At 42.6% G+C, this 15128-nt stretch overlaps 1 protein-coding gene across 1 annotated transcript; it reads right to left on the minus strand.

The window, feature by feature from the left end:
* Nucleotides 1–281: 281 nt before the first annotated feature.
* Nucleotides 282–7504, minus strand: LOC136580815 (ankyrin repeat and SOCS box protein 12-like). The gene is made up of 3 exons (XM_066581673.1): nucleotides 7344–7504; nucleotides 3410–4253; nucleotides 282–1556 (listed from the first exon to the last, which is right to left on the minus strand). Exons 2-3 carry the CDS (start codon nucleotides 4224–4226, stop codon nucleotides 1423–1425), a joined length of 951 nt encoding a protein of 316 aa, XP_066437770.1. The 5' UTR covers nucleotides 4227–4253; nucleotides 7344–7504; the 3' UTR covers nucleotides 282–1422.
* Between the last annotated feature and the right edge of the window lie 7624 nt (nucleotides 7505–15128).

Below are 15128 nucleotides of genomic sequence, written 5' to 3' on the forward strand. Positions count from 1 at the left end.
GACCCATTAGCTTTTCCTATTTATGACATAATCAATGCTCGTGCCAAATTTCAAGTTTTTATGATATCGGGAAGTGAGAGAATCGGTGGCAATGATGGAAATCGAACGATCTACGTGGGGGGGGCGTAACTGTCGACGCTCGCACGTGCGCCATTTATCATAGGATAGTTGTACTATGCCTATAATCTTCCCAGGAGTGTACTCAACAACTTCCCAAAGTTTCATGGCGATCGGATGAATGGTGTAGTAGCACATAAAGGACAAACAGACAGACACGCAGACACGCATACATTCAATTTTATATATATAGATGATACATTAATAGAATGGTCCCACAAAGTGTTTGTTACATGCTGCCGCCTGACCATTAAGCATGAACAGTCACTAATCATTAGTGAGTCGCTACTAGCCGACACCTTCAGCCTCATAGTGGCCGCAGTACTGTTGTATCTTGTCTCCACCAGAAGAATGGGTGGAGATGAGATGCACACTAACAAGCAATGCCCACAACTTGATTGGCTGGGCCCTGCCGCTCTCTCTTGTCCCCTTACCGGCTTCTGCGCTGTCAGTGTCCTCGCTGGCTTCACATATTGCAAGCATTATGCAAGACTGGAGAAGCCAGAGCGCCGGGGGCCAGTGACACCCCACGCTCTCCCTTCTCCCCTTCACAGATCCTGCGCTGTCAGTTTCCTTGGTGCCGTCACATATTGCAAGCATTATTCAATGTCGTCGAGGAGAGAGACAGCGGGTGACCGACTTTGGCGTAGCAGGGACGGGAGACGGCAGAGCGCCGGGGGCAGTGCCAGCGAGCGGGGGGATCAAAGGTACCAACGGCCACAGGGAAGAAGCTCTGCGGCCACTGCGAACCTACGAGCCCACAACGTCAGGAGTTTGACAGCAGGGCCGACACCGGCAGGGCAGAAGGTTTCCAGGCACTGTGGAGCTACGAGCTCACAGTGGTGCCGCCTTCAGGGGTTTGCCACCCTCAGAACTTGACAGCGGGGGAATGTCATGGACGGGAGGAGGGAACAGACACCGCCGAAACTGGAAGAGCTAATTATCCGGCAAAGCCAATCAAGTTGTGGGCGTTGGTTTTGGGCGTGCATCTTGTCTCCACCCATTCTTCTAGTAAAGACAAGATACAACAGTACCAGTGGCCGCACTATATACATGCAATAGCTGTGCTATGAACACTTCATGGGACACACAATAAATCTGATCTCCTCATGCCCTTGTACTCACTCTTTGGTAAATCAATCCCTCTTTCTACCAATATAAATTATGCTAAACTATGTGCAGCCCCTTTGTAAATGAAGAGTTTGGAGGAGACCATTGAACAGTTTTATTCCCGTATACTCTGGACAACTGCTGCTATGTGATCTTCAGAAGTCCAAGTTTTCTTCTTGCAGTCGCACGCTCTGGTTATGTCTCATGCAGGAGGTATCTGATCATCGTCTGGGGAATCTCTAAGCGGTGAAGATGTTGTATCTTTCCCTCTTGTCTCACCAATGTCAGGATAGTCAGACGGCACTGCGACATCAGAGACTTTGGATGCACTGCGAAGTGACAGAAATGAATACTTTTAAAAATATATCACGATCGACATATTCCTGCAGCCAAAAAATCCATCATGAACCCGTGGCAAAATCTGCACGTGTTACATGTGGATTGCCACGGAATTCACCCCATGCAGTATGAATAGTAAAATCCATAACAAAAATACGTAGAATAGATTGATATCATGTGGATATGAAATCTGCAGGGCAGGTCGATTTACGCTGCCAAATTTTGTTTTATGCAGCCTATATATGGTAAAATCTCATCCACTACGCTGCTGCTATAAATGCGGCAAACTTTCCACGCACAATTCAGTGGCGAAAAATCGGTGGCATTTAAAGAGGTTCACAACTTTAGGGTGCAAAATTTCACATAGGTCCTAATGTGTGAAAACACAACTCTAAACTGTCTAAACTTTGCCACTCTTCCAAGTTACACTCCTTGACTTTGAAACTGCCGCTGTCATCCACTGCAGCATGTGACATGGTGAGTCAGCTAATTAGGGCACGTCTACGCCATAACTTCCTGTCATGCAGGTGCGTATGCGCTACTCTGTAGCACCATCCTGGGGCGCAAGTGCAGAGACCAATATTCCTAGTGGCACAGGCCGAGTTGTGTAAGCAGCTGTGTACATCCTAGCCCTAGAAGAATGGCGCATGTGCAGCTGCTTATTCAACTCGGACTGTACCGATAGAAATACCGGTGACTGCGTTTGCACCCCGAGACATAGTAACATAGTATGCACGAGGCTGAAAAAAAAAAATGTCCATCCAGCTCAGCCTATTTTCCCCCTCCCCACCCCCTTGTTGATCCAGAGGAAGGCAAAAAAAAACACTGAGACAGATGCCAATTTACCCCATTTTACGGGAAAAAATTCCTTCTTGTCTCCATAATGGCAATCAGAATAATCCCTGGACCCGGATCAACATCCCCTCTGGTTATTTAATGTCTACATCCTGCAATCTCGTAGCGCTCCAAAAAGACGTCTAGTCCCCACTGAAACTCCTCCATTGAGATGACGCTATAGAGCAGAAAGATTTCAAAACTTAGTCAAAACTATGCCATGATGAATTGCTGTGGTTCTCAAGGCCAAAGTGGATTCAACATGGCCGTTCAGTGTTTTTTCATACATGTCATTATGCCTCTTCCTTTGGAAACACAGTGTACCCGATTCCCGATGGCTAAAACTTGCATACGTGCAGATGGCAAGTACACTGTGTTTTAATGGAGGAGGCATGAAGACGTGTTTGGTGACAGGCCCCACCATCTGGATCCATGTTATGGAGGAAAATGGAACCATGGAAAACGGGACACATCTTCAATAAAAAGTATATTACATAAAGCCATCATTGGCAATCATTGGTAAATTGTACCAATAGAGTGGCCAACCCCTTTAAGGCACAGCTATTATTAATGACCTTACATCCTTCGTACTTACCCCATAAGCTTCTGTATGATTTAAATGATTTTCCCACAGCCCATGCCATAACCCCTAGGAACTCCACTTATCCAAAATCTGCCATGTGTGAACACACCTTTAAAATTTAAGCTGCTACTTATGCTTTTAGAGAAGCGCTTTTCTCTAGCTGAACATTTTTATTACATGTCAATCAAACTAGAAAACAAAAGGAAAACTGGTGGGGGTCTAAATATTATTAGAGCCCATTCTTGAGATCCCCATCAAAAAATTGGATTTTTCTAGACATAGCCACCTCTCCACTAAAAATGGCGTCAAAGTTGCCAAGCCTCCACCAATTTTGCTTTTATGGCATGTCCGATTGGCACTTATTGCATTTTATAAGGACACTTGTATTTGTTTGCAAGGACTCTTCATTGCAACTTCAACAATTACCTCTTTCTCTCGCCAGAAGTTCCATTGCCTCTTGATTGGGGAATGACTTAGAAATGTGCATATCCGGCAAATAGACATTCGCTCCAAAATCAATAAGTAACTTCATAAATGATGTCCTACATCCATGTTTGAGGCACACATCTAGTACTGTTTTAGGATGTTTTATCCTTCTAAGAAGTTTCTCATCTGTGCAGTTGTAATCTGGGTCAGCCCCACAAAGGAGCAAGGTCCTAAAACACTCCAAGTGCCCATAGACAGCGGAGAGGTACAACGGTCCTGTAGTTGTTGCAATGTTTGTAGCCCAGTCAGGTAACTTGCATTTGACATTGGGTTCCGCACCGTAATCTAATAGTTCTCTTAGGATACTGACGTTGCCTTCTCTGGCGGCATTCAGTACCGGAGTGCAGTTGTTATAGACACTTCCCGATGGACAAGCTCCAGCCTTGAGTAACTCTCGGACACAATCAAAATGGCCAGCACTGACTGCCGTGAATAAAGGAGTTTGGGCCTTCACATCTAAGATGTCCACTTCTGCCCCATTAGCCAGGAGTATCTTCAAACATTCCAGAGAGCCTTTGGAGGCAGCTAAGCGAAGAGGCGTTACTGGAACACCCCAGCCACTTGGACTGTTGATCATTTGCTTATATTTGTATTCTGAAAGCAGACTTGTTAAGTATTCGGGGTTATCCATGGTCACCGCCAAATGTAATTCACGACTCTCTTCAGCTGCCTGCTCGCCTTCTTCTCTTGGCCTTAGAATGGAAAACATCTTTGTGATATCCATGATGCTCATCTTCAGACATCTGCAGATTACCATTTTCCAGATCAATAATAGATGTTAAGGCTACGAAAAAAAAAAGTAAATATTTTTAGTCAAATTACTCCACAATGGAGAGTTTTTTTAGGACATCAAGTTTTCATTCATTGTATCATTTTGTGGCGTTCGTTTGAGGACAAATTCTGATGACTGAGAAACTAATTCAAATAATGGGCAGCTTGGAACTTCTGCGTGAATTCTGTGACAAAATTTATAAGCTCCTTTTGGACTCATTTAGGACTACAGCGAAGCTGTGGACCTCTGTAGAACTTCTGGTGACTCAGATATATGTAAGAAGGTCTCATCTCTACAAGTTTATGGACCGTCTTCATTTGTCCTGCATGAATCGGAGAGAACCCAATGAAGGATGAAAGGGCAGGACGCTCTACAGAGAGCACCAGAATTTTCATTTTAGTAATCTTTGGGGGACTTCATAGCTGGTGGTTTTATAGAGCTGTCCATACCCACTCCATAAATCTTGGAAGATCCCGTTGTTTTCATAGGGACCTGCCAAAAATATGAAGTATATGAGAGCAGCCTGAAAAAAGTCATTATCTGCTCCCAGGGGAAACAAGGATGGTTTGGATTTCCCCTTTGGACCCACTCTCGGTCAGCAGCTTATTTCCTTTCTTTGCTATTTCTGCGTAACTTTTTATGTGATACCTGTGAAGGTAACTATTTTTATTTATAGCCAGTTCAATAGGAATTTATCAGCTACTTTTAGCCCTATGAGCTAAGCTTATGGAGTGAAACTAGGTGACCCATTGAGTTACTTCCACTAGTATCAGCACTGAAAGCTGCCGCTGAATACATAGGGGGGCTCCATTAAGTAGTCCACCCATTATAAAGTTAGAATGGGCAGGCTACTTAGCAGCCTTGCTCAATGTATTTAGAGGTAGGGGAACCGCAGGGAAACAAGGATAACACTTACATCCCTTGACTCAGTGCGGGTCACCTACTTCCAGCCCCTAAGCTTAGCTCATAGGACTAAGTAGATTCACTTTTTCTTTCTATATTCTAATTACTATGGCAGTAAGGTCAGATCATACCTTCTTGCTACAGTTGCTTTTTTCAGCAGAAAAAGCCACACTGGAGCTGAGAAAATTGAGAATGATTATCTCTCATCCTTGGGGTTTGCTGTTCGCATGAGGCAACCGTGCCGAACATTCAATATACGACTTGACTATGTTTGTTCTTTACACTCAGCTCATTGGCTATTTGACTTTGAGCTGAAGACTTATAATTGGAGACAGATAGATGCCTTTACATAGAACAATTATTGCTCAAAAAAATCGTTGGATCACTCGAATTTGAACGCTCAGTGTAAATATGACTGAATGATGAACGATAATTCATTCATTTTATGCAGGCATCAAAATCGTTGTTGGCTCATTCAATAATCCAGTTTAAACACTGATCATTCAGTCCTTCTCTTCACTTATACAGCAAACTGAATGATCCCGTAATAAAAAAATCCCCAAAACGATTTATCTTTGTATTTAAATTGGCGGCCGAGTAAACAAACAAACAATTTCCTGCCCGGTGTAAAGCCGGTCTCACACAAACGGGTCGGATTCCGCATGCAGGAGCCTGCAGTGGAATCCAGCACCGAGTGCTGCCGGCATCCACGCGTACCTTCATTTATCTATACTGCGGATGGTCCGGACAGCTTGCCATCGGTCATGCATAGTACAGATTTTTCTTTAAAATCACTGCTTTTCCCGTGCTGTCGCTAAGCGATGACATGGGTACCCAATCCGGAATGGAAGTCCGTAATGACTTCAATGGAAGCCGTCCGCACAGAATCCAGACAAAAAGAGAGCATGCTGTGATTTTATTTCCGCAAGTGGAAATCGGAATTGCTGTCCGCTCATGCCAGCGGACATCCCCATGCTCTATTCTTGTTAATGGGTGCGGAATACCGCGGATTGTCCACACAGGCGACGATTCTGCTATCCAAATCCTGTCGCCTAAAAATGCCCTGAGGATTTGCTACCTGACAACCCTATTTAAAAGGCTGCTGCATTGAGGCAGTTTATCCCTAGGAAGCATTCTGTCTATGACTTCACAATTGATTGGAACTTTGCTGATAACAGAGATAAGGAGAGACTTCTTGGCCATTCCCTATCAACGTCTTAATTATCAATCTAAAGAAAGATGTAGGAGAATAAACTGGTAATTCTTGTGCTTACTACTATTATGTAATTATATGGCATCAATATACTTCTATAAGTAATAAGTGATTCAGATTACTAAACTATTCACTTTTTAAGATCGTTAAATTAAAGGGATCATCAAGAAAGGCACAGTCTATATGCCCCATTAGGAGTCAGGCCCAAAGTTATCATTGACCACACCTCGGAGATAGTTGACAACAGATTCCTCCGACTCCAACATAAACCCTACACTCAACACTTGGTCAAGTGATACTATGTGATAACAAAGACCTATTGATACAGTGTAATAGTGGTGTAGAAAACACGTGTACTCCTCATGCTTGTTTGCTTGAAATAATATTAAAAGTGTGCATCTGGTGGTATTAATAACGGAGAGGTAAAAACAGCAGAATTTTGCCTGGATTTATATACAAAAAGGTAACAAAAAGTATATCTGTGATGTTATACATTATGTTCCGATTGCTTAGATTTTTTAGCTAACTTTTTTTTAATCCCCTTTAGTAATCTCCATTGTTAATAAAGTGAATTAGTTCACTTATTTGTTTTATGTTTTAAATGTAACAAATATTATTATTATTACTACTGAATAAATCCTGCAATACTTGTATTGCGACTCATTCTCATGTTCCATTTAAATTTCCATGTAATCTCCGTCCCATTCTTCCCCATGGATCTAGTTTGTCCAACTGAAATATGAATGTAAATACCCCTTTATGAAAAATTCTGCAGAAAATTGCAATGATATATAAATATATATATTAGGTGTTGGCAGCCAGTGCCAGTCTATAGCACTGGCCTGTAAAATACTGTAAATGACACTAATTACATTTCTTTCATTTAAGCCACTGATTAGAAATACAACATACTCACGGGTCTCTCAGGCCAAGATGTAATAATAATAAACCCTCAATGTGTCCACCCGGAGGTAATTGTCTCTTACCTTTATGAGCTGTGTGATGAGTCGAGTCAATGCAATTGTCCAGGGGGGGATAACATCCTGAAGCCCAAGTTGCCAACCTCACATTTCTTCCTGCCGCTCTTACCAGGCAGGATCCAATAATTAACCAAACTAGTGCGGGACTGTAACGGCAAGTGACTAAAACAAACTTCCAACAAATGGATAAGGACTGAGCTAAAAATACTTCTGGAGAGGCTCTGCTCGCCATGTCCATTCTTGGATAGCTGACCTCACTAGATGGGTAAATATAGAGAGGGGCTTGGCAGGTGCTCATTCTAGTGCTAGGATCTACACAGTGAGACAAGGGGCATGGGGGCAGACATTGTTATTTACAGCTTCAATTACAGACAGCTGATTTACCCTTCCCTACAAGTATACGGACCGAATGCATGACACCAATCTATTGTATCAACACATTTATAGATGCAATTGTAAGATTTTACTGGTACAGTATTCAAAAAACAATTGTAAACTGTGTTCCACCTGGTCCACTGGGTCCACCAAAGGAACACCACTCTAAAAGGATCATCAAGGACTGATTGGTACTTTATAAAGAATCCCACAAAAAGTTATAAAACTCAATAGCCAGTGCTTCATAAGACTGGTTGGACCTTGAAGATCCTCTCATGTGCCAGTCCAATCCTGAGTATAGATATATTTGATGTCACTACAAAATTATTAACCTTTGCTCCCTAACCCTCCTGGTCACTTCTATGGTGTATGCTCTAATAATATAATTACCACAATGATAAATATGTATTATGAATATCAGTTTGGGGTTTGTATGAGAGATATATTAGGGTGCTTTCACATCTTTGTTGGGGGTTCCGTTTTTCTGCTCCATTCGGGGAGCATGAAAAAGGAATCCCCTGACCAAACGCCTCGGTCTTACGATGGAACAAAACAGCACCGAATGGGGTCTATTCGGTTTTCGCTCAGCTGCCGCTATTTTGTCCCGGGTCTCTCTCTGGCCGGAGAGTCCAACGTAGATGTGAAACCACCCTTACTAGATTTTCTCTTTTCTACACTACATTTTGTACTATTTTGTTATTACCACTATTTCAGTTCTGGTCTCTAGAGATTAGTCCCTATAGGCTGAGTAGCAGAAATGATCTGCATTGGGGATTTTTTTTTTGCTACCCACTGACTTATTACATCATTAAAAAATATTTTGCATGTCGGAATCCCTTTCCTTTTACTTCTTGCAATGTCCTCTGCTGAGGTGGCTTGAAGATCAGCAAATATTGAGCTGTCTGTGATTGTCCTTATGCAGTACTGTGCAAAAATGATGCAAAAAAGTATGCTTTCAAAAATAGAAGTGTTAATAGTTTTTTTTCCCTTTACTCATATTTACTTAAAGGGGTTTTCAAGGGTTCGAAAAACACGGCTCCCCGAATGGAGTAGGAAAACGGAACCCCTGATGCAGATAAGATAGCACGCTTAAACCAAAAATTTTAGTACAAGATGTGTCCTCCTTTCTATTGCTTAGTTGCTTCCCCCTCCTAGGGCTCTTTCACACCAGCGTATATCAGCTGCCGTTTTCATGGCTGACCATTATACGCTACAATCTGATGCATTGGATTCCAATGCATCAGATCACATGGCTGTATTCCCACTACGTAAAAGCACCCAGCCACGCCAATATAGCGCCGGGCGTTTTCATGCCAGGTCGAAAAGATAGTCCTAAAACTATCTTTCCGGACGGAATACATCAGCCACTGCATGGACTCCTATGTGAGCCAATGACAGCAGGCGGAAAAAGAAGGTGGGAGGGAGTTTAGCAGTGTGACTGCTAAACTCCCTCACTCTTATCTCCTCCCCTCTGGTTGTTTGCAATGGGAGGGGGCATAGCTAAGCTCCGTCCCCTCCCATTGCTAGCTGCTGAGAAGGGGCAGGTGCTTAGCCCATGCCCACTCCCATTGCAAACAGTGGAGGTGAGTCGGGAAGGGGAGGCAACAGCATTGCGGCCTCGGCGTATATGCGCTGGGGCCCATGCTGTCTGAACGGGCGCACAAACGTTAGATTTCTGCACCCATTTACGCAGGGGCGCACGTAAAAACGCCAAGACCGTGTAAAAGAGCCCTTAGGCATCGATTCCACCAGTTTTCTACACACCACCTTTCACTTCTTGATCCTGGAACAGATCTTTGTTTTTCCAATTAATTTGCACAGTACTGTAACATGTGAGTCGGTGCCTGTACTGTATCTATCCTTAGGTCAGGCCATGTCTCCTCTGCTACATGTAGTGCTCCAGCCTCCGGTGAGGTTTGTGAAGTACAACTGAGTTTGGTGCTGTGACTGCTAAATGTCACTTTGAAGGGAGATGTGATAGCCAGAGTGACATAGCCGTTATCTTCTTCAGCTGGCCTGGGCCACTGACGATTGCCATGTAACTGGTTGTGCTGCACTTCTACAGTATGGATTATTCAATATTCTGGTCTAAACTTTGTGATTAGAGATTGCTATAAAATAGCAATAGCTTTTACTTAAAGAGGACCTATTACATCCTCCAAGGAGTGGGATCAGCTGCATATATTTACAGCTGCATCCCTACCGATTTCTCTGGTGTTTTTTCCCCCGTTGACCCTGCAAATCACTTGTTACTTTCCATGTCGAACACTGGTCAAGTGAGCGGTGTCCACCACAGTGCTGACGAAATGTTACATCATCCACTGACACTGAGTGGTGGAGGCGACCCACCTGACAGGAGACTAGTGTCGGGCGCGGGAAGTAACCAGAACTTTTACAAGAAAATAGAAGGGGGTTCAGAATAAAAATAGAACTTCTAGAGAGATTACTGGGGACGTGGCTGTAAACCCCAATTCACATCTGCTTTGGAGGTTTCATTCTGAGCCTCTGGCACAGATCCAGCAAAAAATCCAGGACAGAATAGAGCGCAGCATGTTGCACTATTTTGTCCAGTCCAATGCATGTGTTGAATCTGGAGGTCCTAGCATTTTTGTTGTTCTGCTATGCAGAATGGGGCTGAACAATGGAAATCTCCTGGAACAAGTGCTTAGTTTCTTTAACCCCTTAATGATAGGTTCATTTTATGCCCAAAGATCTAAAAAAAATCCTAAAATATTGGTTTTGTCATCACATTCCTAGAGCCATAACTTAATCTGTCCATCGACATAGCCATATGAGGCCAATATATAAAAAGTGGTATCTGTGCAAAGAGGTGTATATGCTATGTAATGCTTGTTGCAGCTACCAAGTCATTTGGCACAAAGAACTAAATAAATAAAATATTTAACATAATGAAATATTTATTTATGCAGCCATATAAACGAGTTGTATTTTTTGGGAACATGTATAACTTTTTACATTTTTTTTTTTTTTTTGGGGGGGGGGGGTAATTGCAAAAGAAAATCCTCCATTGGTTTTTATTTAAAGGGAACCTGTCAGTCCTCACAGCACCTTAAATTACGTTATGGTTCAGTTAGGGAACATGACAAGGAGCTGGGTGCTGTAGTTTTTTATACTTACAGCTCCCACAACACACTGCTGTCGCCTACCAAAGATTTTGCGGTGCTCAAAAAACAGACTTTTTTCAGATTCCTGTTTCCACAGTCTCCCATACAAGTCTATGGAAGAGTGCGCACACGACAACAAAAAGCAGTCAGATTGTGATCACTTTTTATTCCATTTTTTTCTAGAGGCAAGATTAACAAAATATGCAATTCTGATATATTTTTTTTGCGGTATTCACCGTGCGGTATTAATATGTCAAATTGTGTTTCTGGTTGGTACCGTATGGTGAGCCATATGATTTTTTTGATCCCTTTCTATTCAATTTTTCGTGAGGCAATATATACAAAATTAGCCATTTTCACCATGTTTATTATATTATAACAAATGTATAATAAATTTGTGATAATTAACATTTTTTTACATAGTAAAAGGAAATTTGGCGTTTTGACTTATATATTTTTTTTTTACACTTTTTAAAAACCTTTTATATTTGTCTGACCATGGGACTTGAATGTCAGTACGTGTGATCATTAGTATGATACACTACTATACTGCAGTCTATTATATTGGTTGAGCCTCATAGGCCACTGTAGTCGGCAGTTCCAGAGGCCAACTTAAAGCCTCCCAGTGTAAGAGCAACCCATCGGTACCCTGTGATCACATCACGTCTGATGGGTGACAGGAGCCCCTCCTCTTTGTCGGCCTTTGACATTCAGCAGTCACGATGAATGTAGCATATAAAAGGTTTTAACAGCAAGGATAGGTGACTTTCTTCAGTCCCCGCTGTTCATTCATGTGCCGGGCTGTCATCTGACAGCTGGGTGTCCTACCGCCACGGGAGATGCAGTGCTGCTAAAAAGGCGCATGCATCAGGATAAAGTCCATTACTAAAAATGCATATGGGCGGTCACTAAGGGTTTAAGTACCTATGAGTGGGTAGGATACCCTGAAGACACACCCAGTGTTGAGATGCAGTGTGGTCCATTATGTTTGTGGGGATGACAATGTAATAAACATACCCCATATGTGTTCAAGCTATCAATAGCAGGCAGCTAACCAACTTGCTGATGGTTTCCATGTGGCAACAGGATTTTTGCACTATAGTGTAAACAAACTGAAAATACAATAATCAATATACTGTATGTAATAACAAGATTCTACACGTGTCAAGATAGCCAAAGGTAATAAAATCGGCAGCTGTCATCTCAGTATGTTATATAGATGCTTTGCATTTTTTCCTTATACCGGAGTAAATCCAGTAAAACAGGTGCAAACTATTAAAGACAAATAGTTCGAGTAGTTGGCATAGTCTAAGGGAATCCGGAATGGCTGGACAAACCATTTACTAATGAGGTATGCTCACACTTCTTCCTATACTCTGTGCAGCTTCTTGGAAGAGGTCAGATACACTTGCTGTATACTTAAGGACATGAATAACATAGAAGGTAGATTAAAGGGAATATATCGCATATATTGTTTTTATGAAGTAAAACCAGATAGAAAAACATTTTCCATTTTTCTAACCTGTTTTTATTTTCTGATAGTAGAATTTTTTTATTCTGGAGTCTGTACATGACTATGGGGGTGGCCATCTTGCCTGAACAACATTTAACAGCATTCAGAGATACTTTACAGCAGCTTCATGGGCCATTCAAACAATGGAGAGATCCATTGACTTGCATGGGAGGCTGTTCTAGACACGCTGTGACCAGAAATTATTGTGGAGAGAGGGGGAGTAGATAGATTGCGACTAGTTTTGAATATAGATTGCAGCCACAAAAAAAAAAAAAAAATCAATAATTATTTAACATAGGTTTAACACAAAAATGCGATTCATATAATAGGTCATTTTTTGAGGACGCATTTCCCTTAAGGCCCTTGAAAAGAGGACAGCGATTCAGACCTGTTGTAGGACTCAACGCTACAGGAGAGCTACTTTATCATAAACCAAGGGACTGGGGAATCGGCCCAAGAGACGTTAACAGAACTAGAATAATAAACAGCAGGCTCTTTTGTGTTGGGTGGCTGTTCCACTATAAGGGGGCAGCGGCAGTGCAAGGGCTTGTTGTGCAGTAAAATGATGACTTGTGTTAGGCTTGTGATTTGCAGAGCTGAGCCTTTGTTGTCTGGTGCCCTGTGAGGTACTTTGTAATTTTGACAGGTTGTCAGATAGCTCCACGGATGATGTGGGCAATTATTGGTTGAGCATGGGTAAGGACAGTTAAAGGGGTTGTTTGCTTTTCTTTCACTGATGACCTATTTGCTGGATAGCTCATCGGTAGTTGAGGGACGGGGGTCTGCCGCTGTCCAGTGCAGTGAGCCGGATGTTGTCATAGTCAGGCAGGGAAAGAAGTGCCAGAGCCAGCTTCACTCTCATTGAAATCAAGGGTAGAGCCACACAACTGCGACACTTCCTGCTTGCAGCGTCACATCCAGTCCTGACCAGGAGATGGGCAGGAAGTGACGCTTCCTCCCATCCGCTTACGACCAAGTGCGTCTGCTGCACAGGACGGCGAGCCAGATGATCAGCTGATGGACAAGGGTCCCGAGCGGCCAATCCCCATCCATCAACTACTAGTAGGTCATTAGTAGAAAAAAAAAAAAAAAGGGCAGACAACCCTTTAATTAAAATTTCTTTAATTTCTGTCCATGATTATCTTTAAAGGGGTATTTCCATTTTATACACTAATGGGACCTGCATCTAACTCTAGAACAGGAGTTCCTGAACCCCCTTTTTGGCTGGCGAGACAAATGTTGGCTGCTACATCCAGACACAGAAGTAATAGAAAGGTGGCTGTAGCGGGAAGGGAGTCTGGGGACCCCTGTTGTGGAGTTAGGTGGGGTCTCATTAATATCCAGGATGGAAATACTCTGGAAATGGTTTGCTTTGCTAGATCCCAGTTTGCACTTTACCAATCCCCTGGTCATAATATTACCCCACAGTGTAGGATTGCCTAAAACAACCTAAAAGGCATGGGTTTGGGACTATGAGAGTAACTAAGACAAGATAGCGCTTACTTAAACTTTTACTCATATTCTGTGTATGGCTGCAAAAGACAAAGATCCGTTCAGTGGTCATCAATGTGTTATTGGGGGTGGGAGGCCAAACATTGATGACCTACCCACTTCTTAGGTGTAAATACTCTCGACCTCAAACATTGAATTTACATTTGTCTTAATATACAACTATTGACAGATCCAACATTGGAGACAATTTAGTGAATGAACCCAAAAGAAGTCAGGACAAGGTTATTTTTAAAAAATGTTGAAAATGTTTTAATTTTTTTTGTTAAGAAAGACAGACAACAGTAACATGGAGGATCCAAACAGTGCAACTGATATACAGGACTTTCATACAAGGCATTTACAACATTGGCAAAGTTCACTGATCCCTACCATATTCTAGTTTGAAAACGAATCAAAACGTATTTAATAGACTTTACGTTCATTGTGTAGAATATCCCATCGTCAAAAATTGTAACAAGAAATACTCTTGAAAGTACTGCAAAATATTCCAGACAATAAGTATTTATACATGGCGGCAATCACTCCTTAAAGCGACCCTCTGATCCCAAGACATCGGTAGGGAGGGGTAACTATTACCTGCCATCAGCCATTTGTGCCAGTGTGCCACAGATCCATTATCTCCAGGGATCCCTATGCAATTTTCTAAGATCTACCTAAGGCATACCAATAGGGCATTAGTACCGTAAGACGCTACCCCCTGCTCTGATGGGTCCCAGTGCAGCTCACTGGCCAATTTAAAGCATTGTGAAGTGTCTCAGACTACTAATGTACAGCATGCATTGGCAACGGGAGGAGCTGCAACCGTCATTTGAAGAGGGGCACCGGAAACCACAGCACGCCTGCAGAAATGGAGACTGGCAGGCAATATTACCCCTCCAGTCCTGGGACAAAATGTTCCCGGGACTGGAGAGTTGCTTTAATTCTTCAGTTTGGCAGATTGCGCCTAGCCCACCATTCTAAGAGCCTTGCTTCTGCATATACTCCTTAGTGAGCATAAGAATGGTCCATAAGGGCCGTCATCTTTGTCCTCAGGTAGGGACCCAGGGAAGACCTGTACTTACGATATGGCAGTGCAAATCACTATTTCCAGTGCAGATTGTGCAACATTATAGACCAACACTGACAGGAACTAGTTTAAAGGGGTACTATGACATTAAGGAGAAAATAAAGCGTTTACTTGAAATAATACAAATCTCGCCCATGGGCCATGTATTGCAGATCAGCACACTACACTTCAATAAGGCTGAGCTGCAATACCGGATAAAT

Source organism: Eleutherodactylus coqui, chromosome 10 (genome assembly GCF_035609145.1).
Source record: "Eleutherodactylus coqui strain aEleCoq1 chromosome 10, aEleCoq1.hap1, whole genome shotgun sequence".
NCBI lineage: Eukaryota > Metazoa > Chordata > Amphibia > Anura > Eleutherodactylidae > Eleutherodactylus > Eleutherodactylus coqui.

Excerpts from the sequence above, each read along its gene's own strand:
- LOC136580815 (XM_066581673.1), bottom strand. The coding sequence starts at position 4,226 with ATGGTAATCTGCAGATGTCTGAAGATGAGCATCATGGATATCACAAAG. Across the intron at positions 1,557-3,409 it reads ACTTCTGGCGAGAGAAAGAG|TGCATCCAAAGTCTCTGATG; the intron begins GTAATTGTTGAA and ends GTCACTTCGCAG.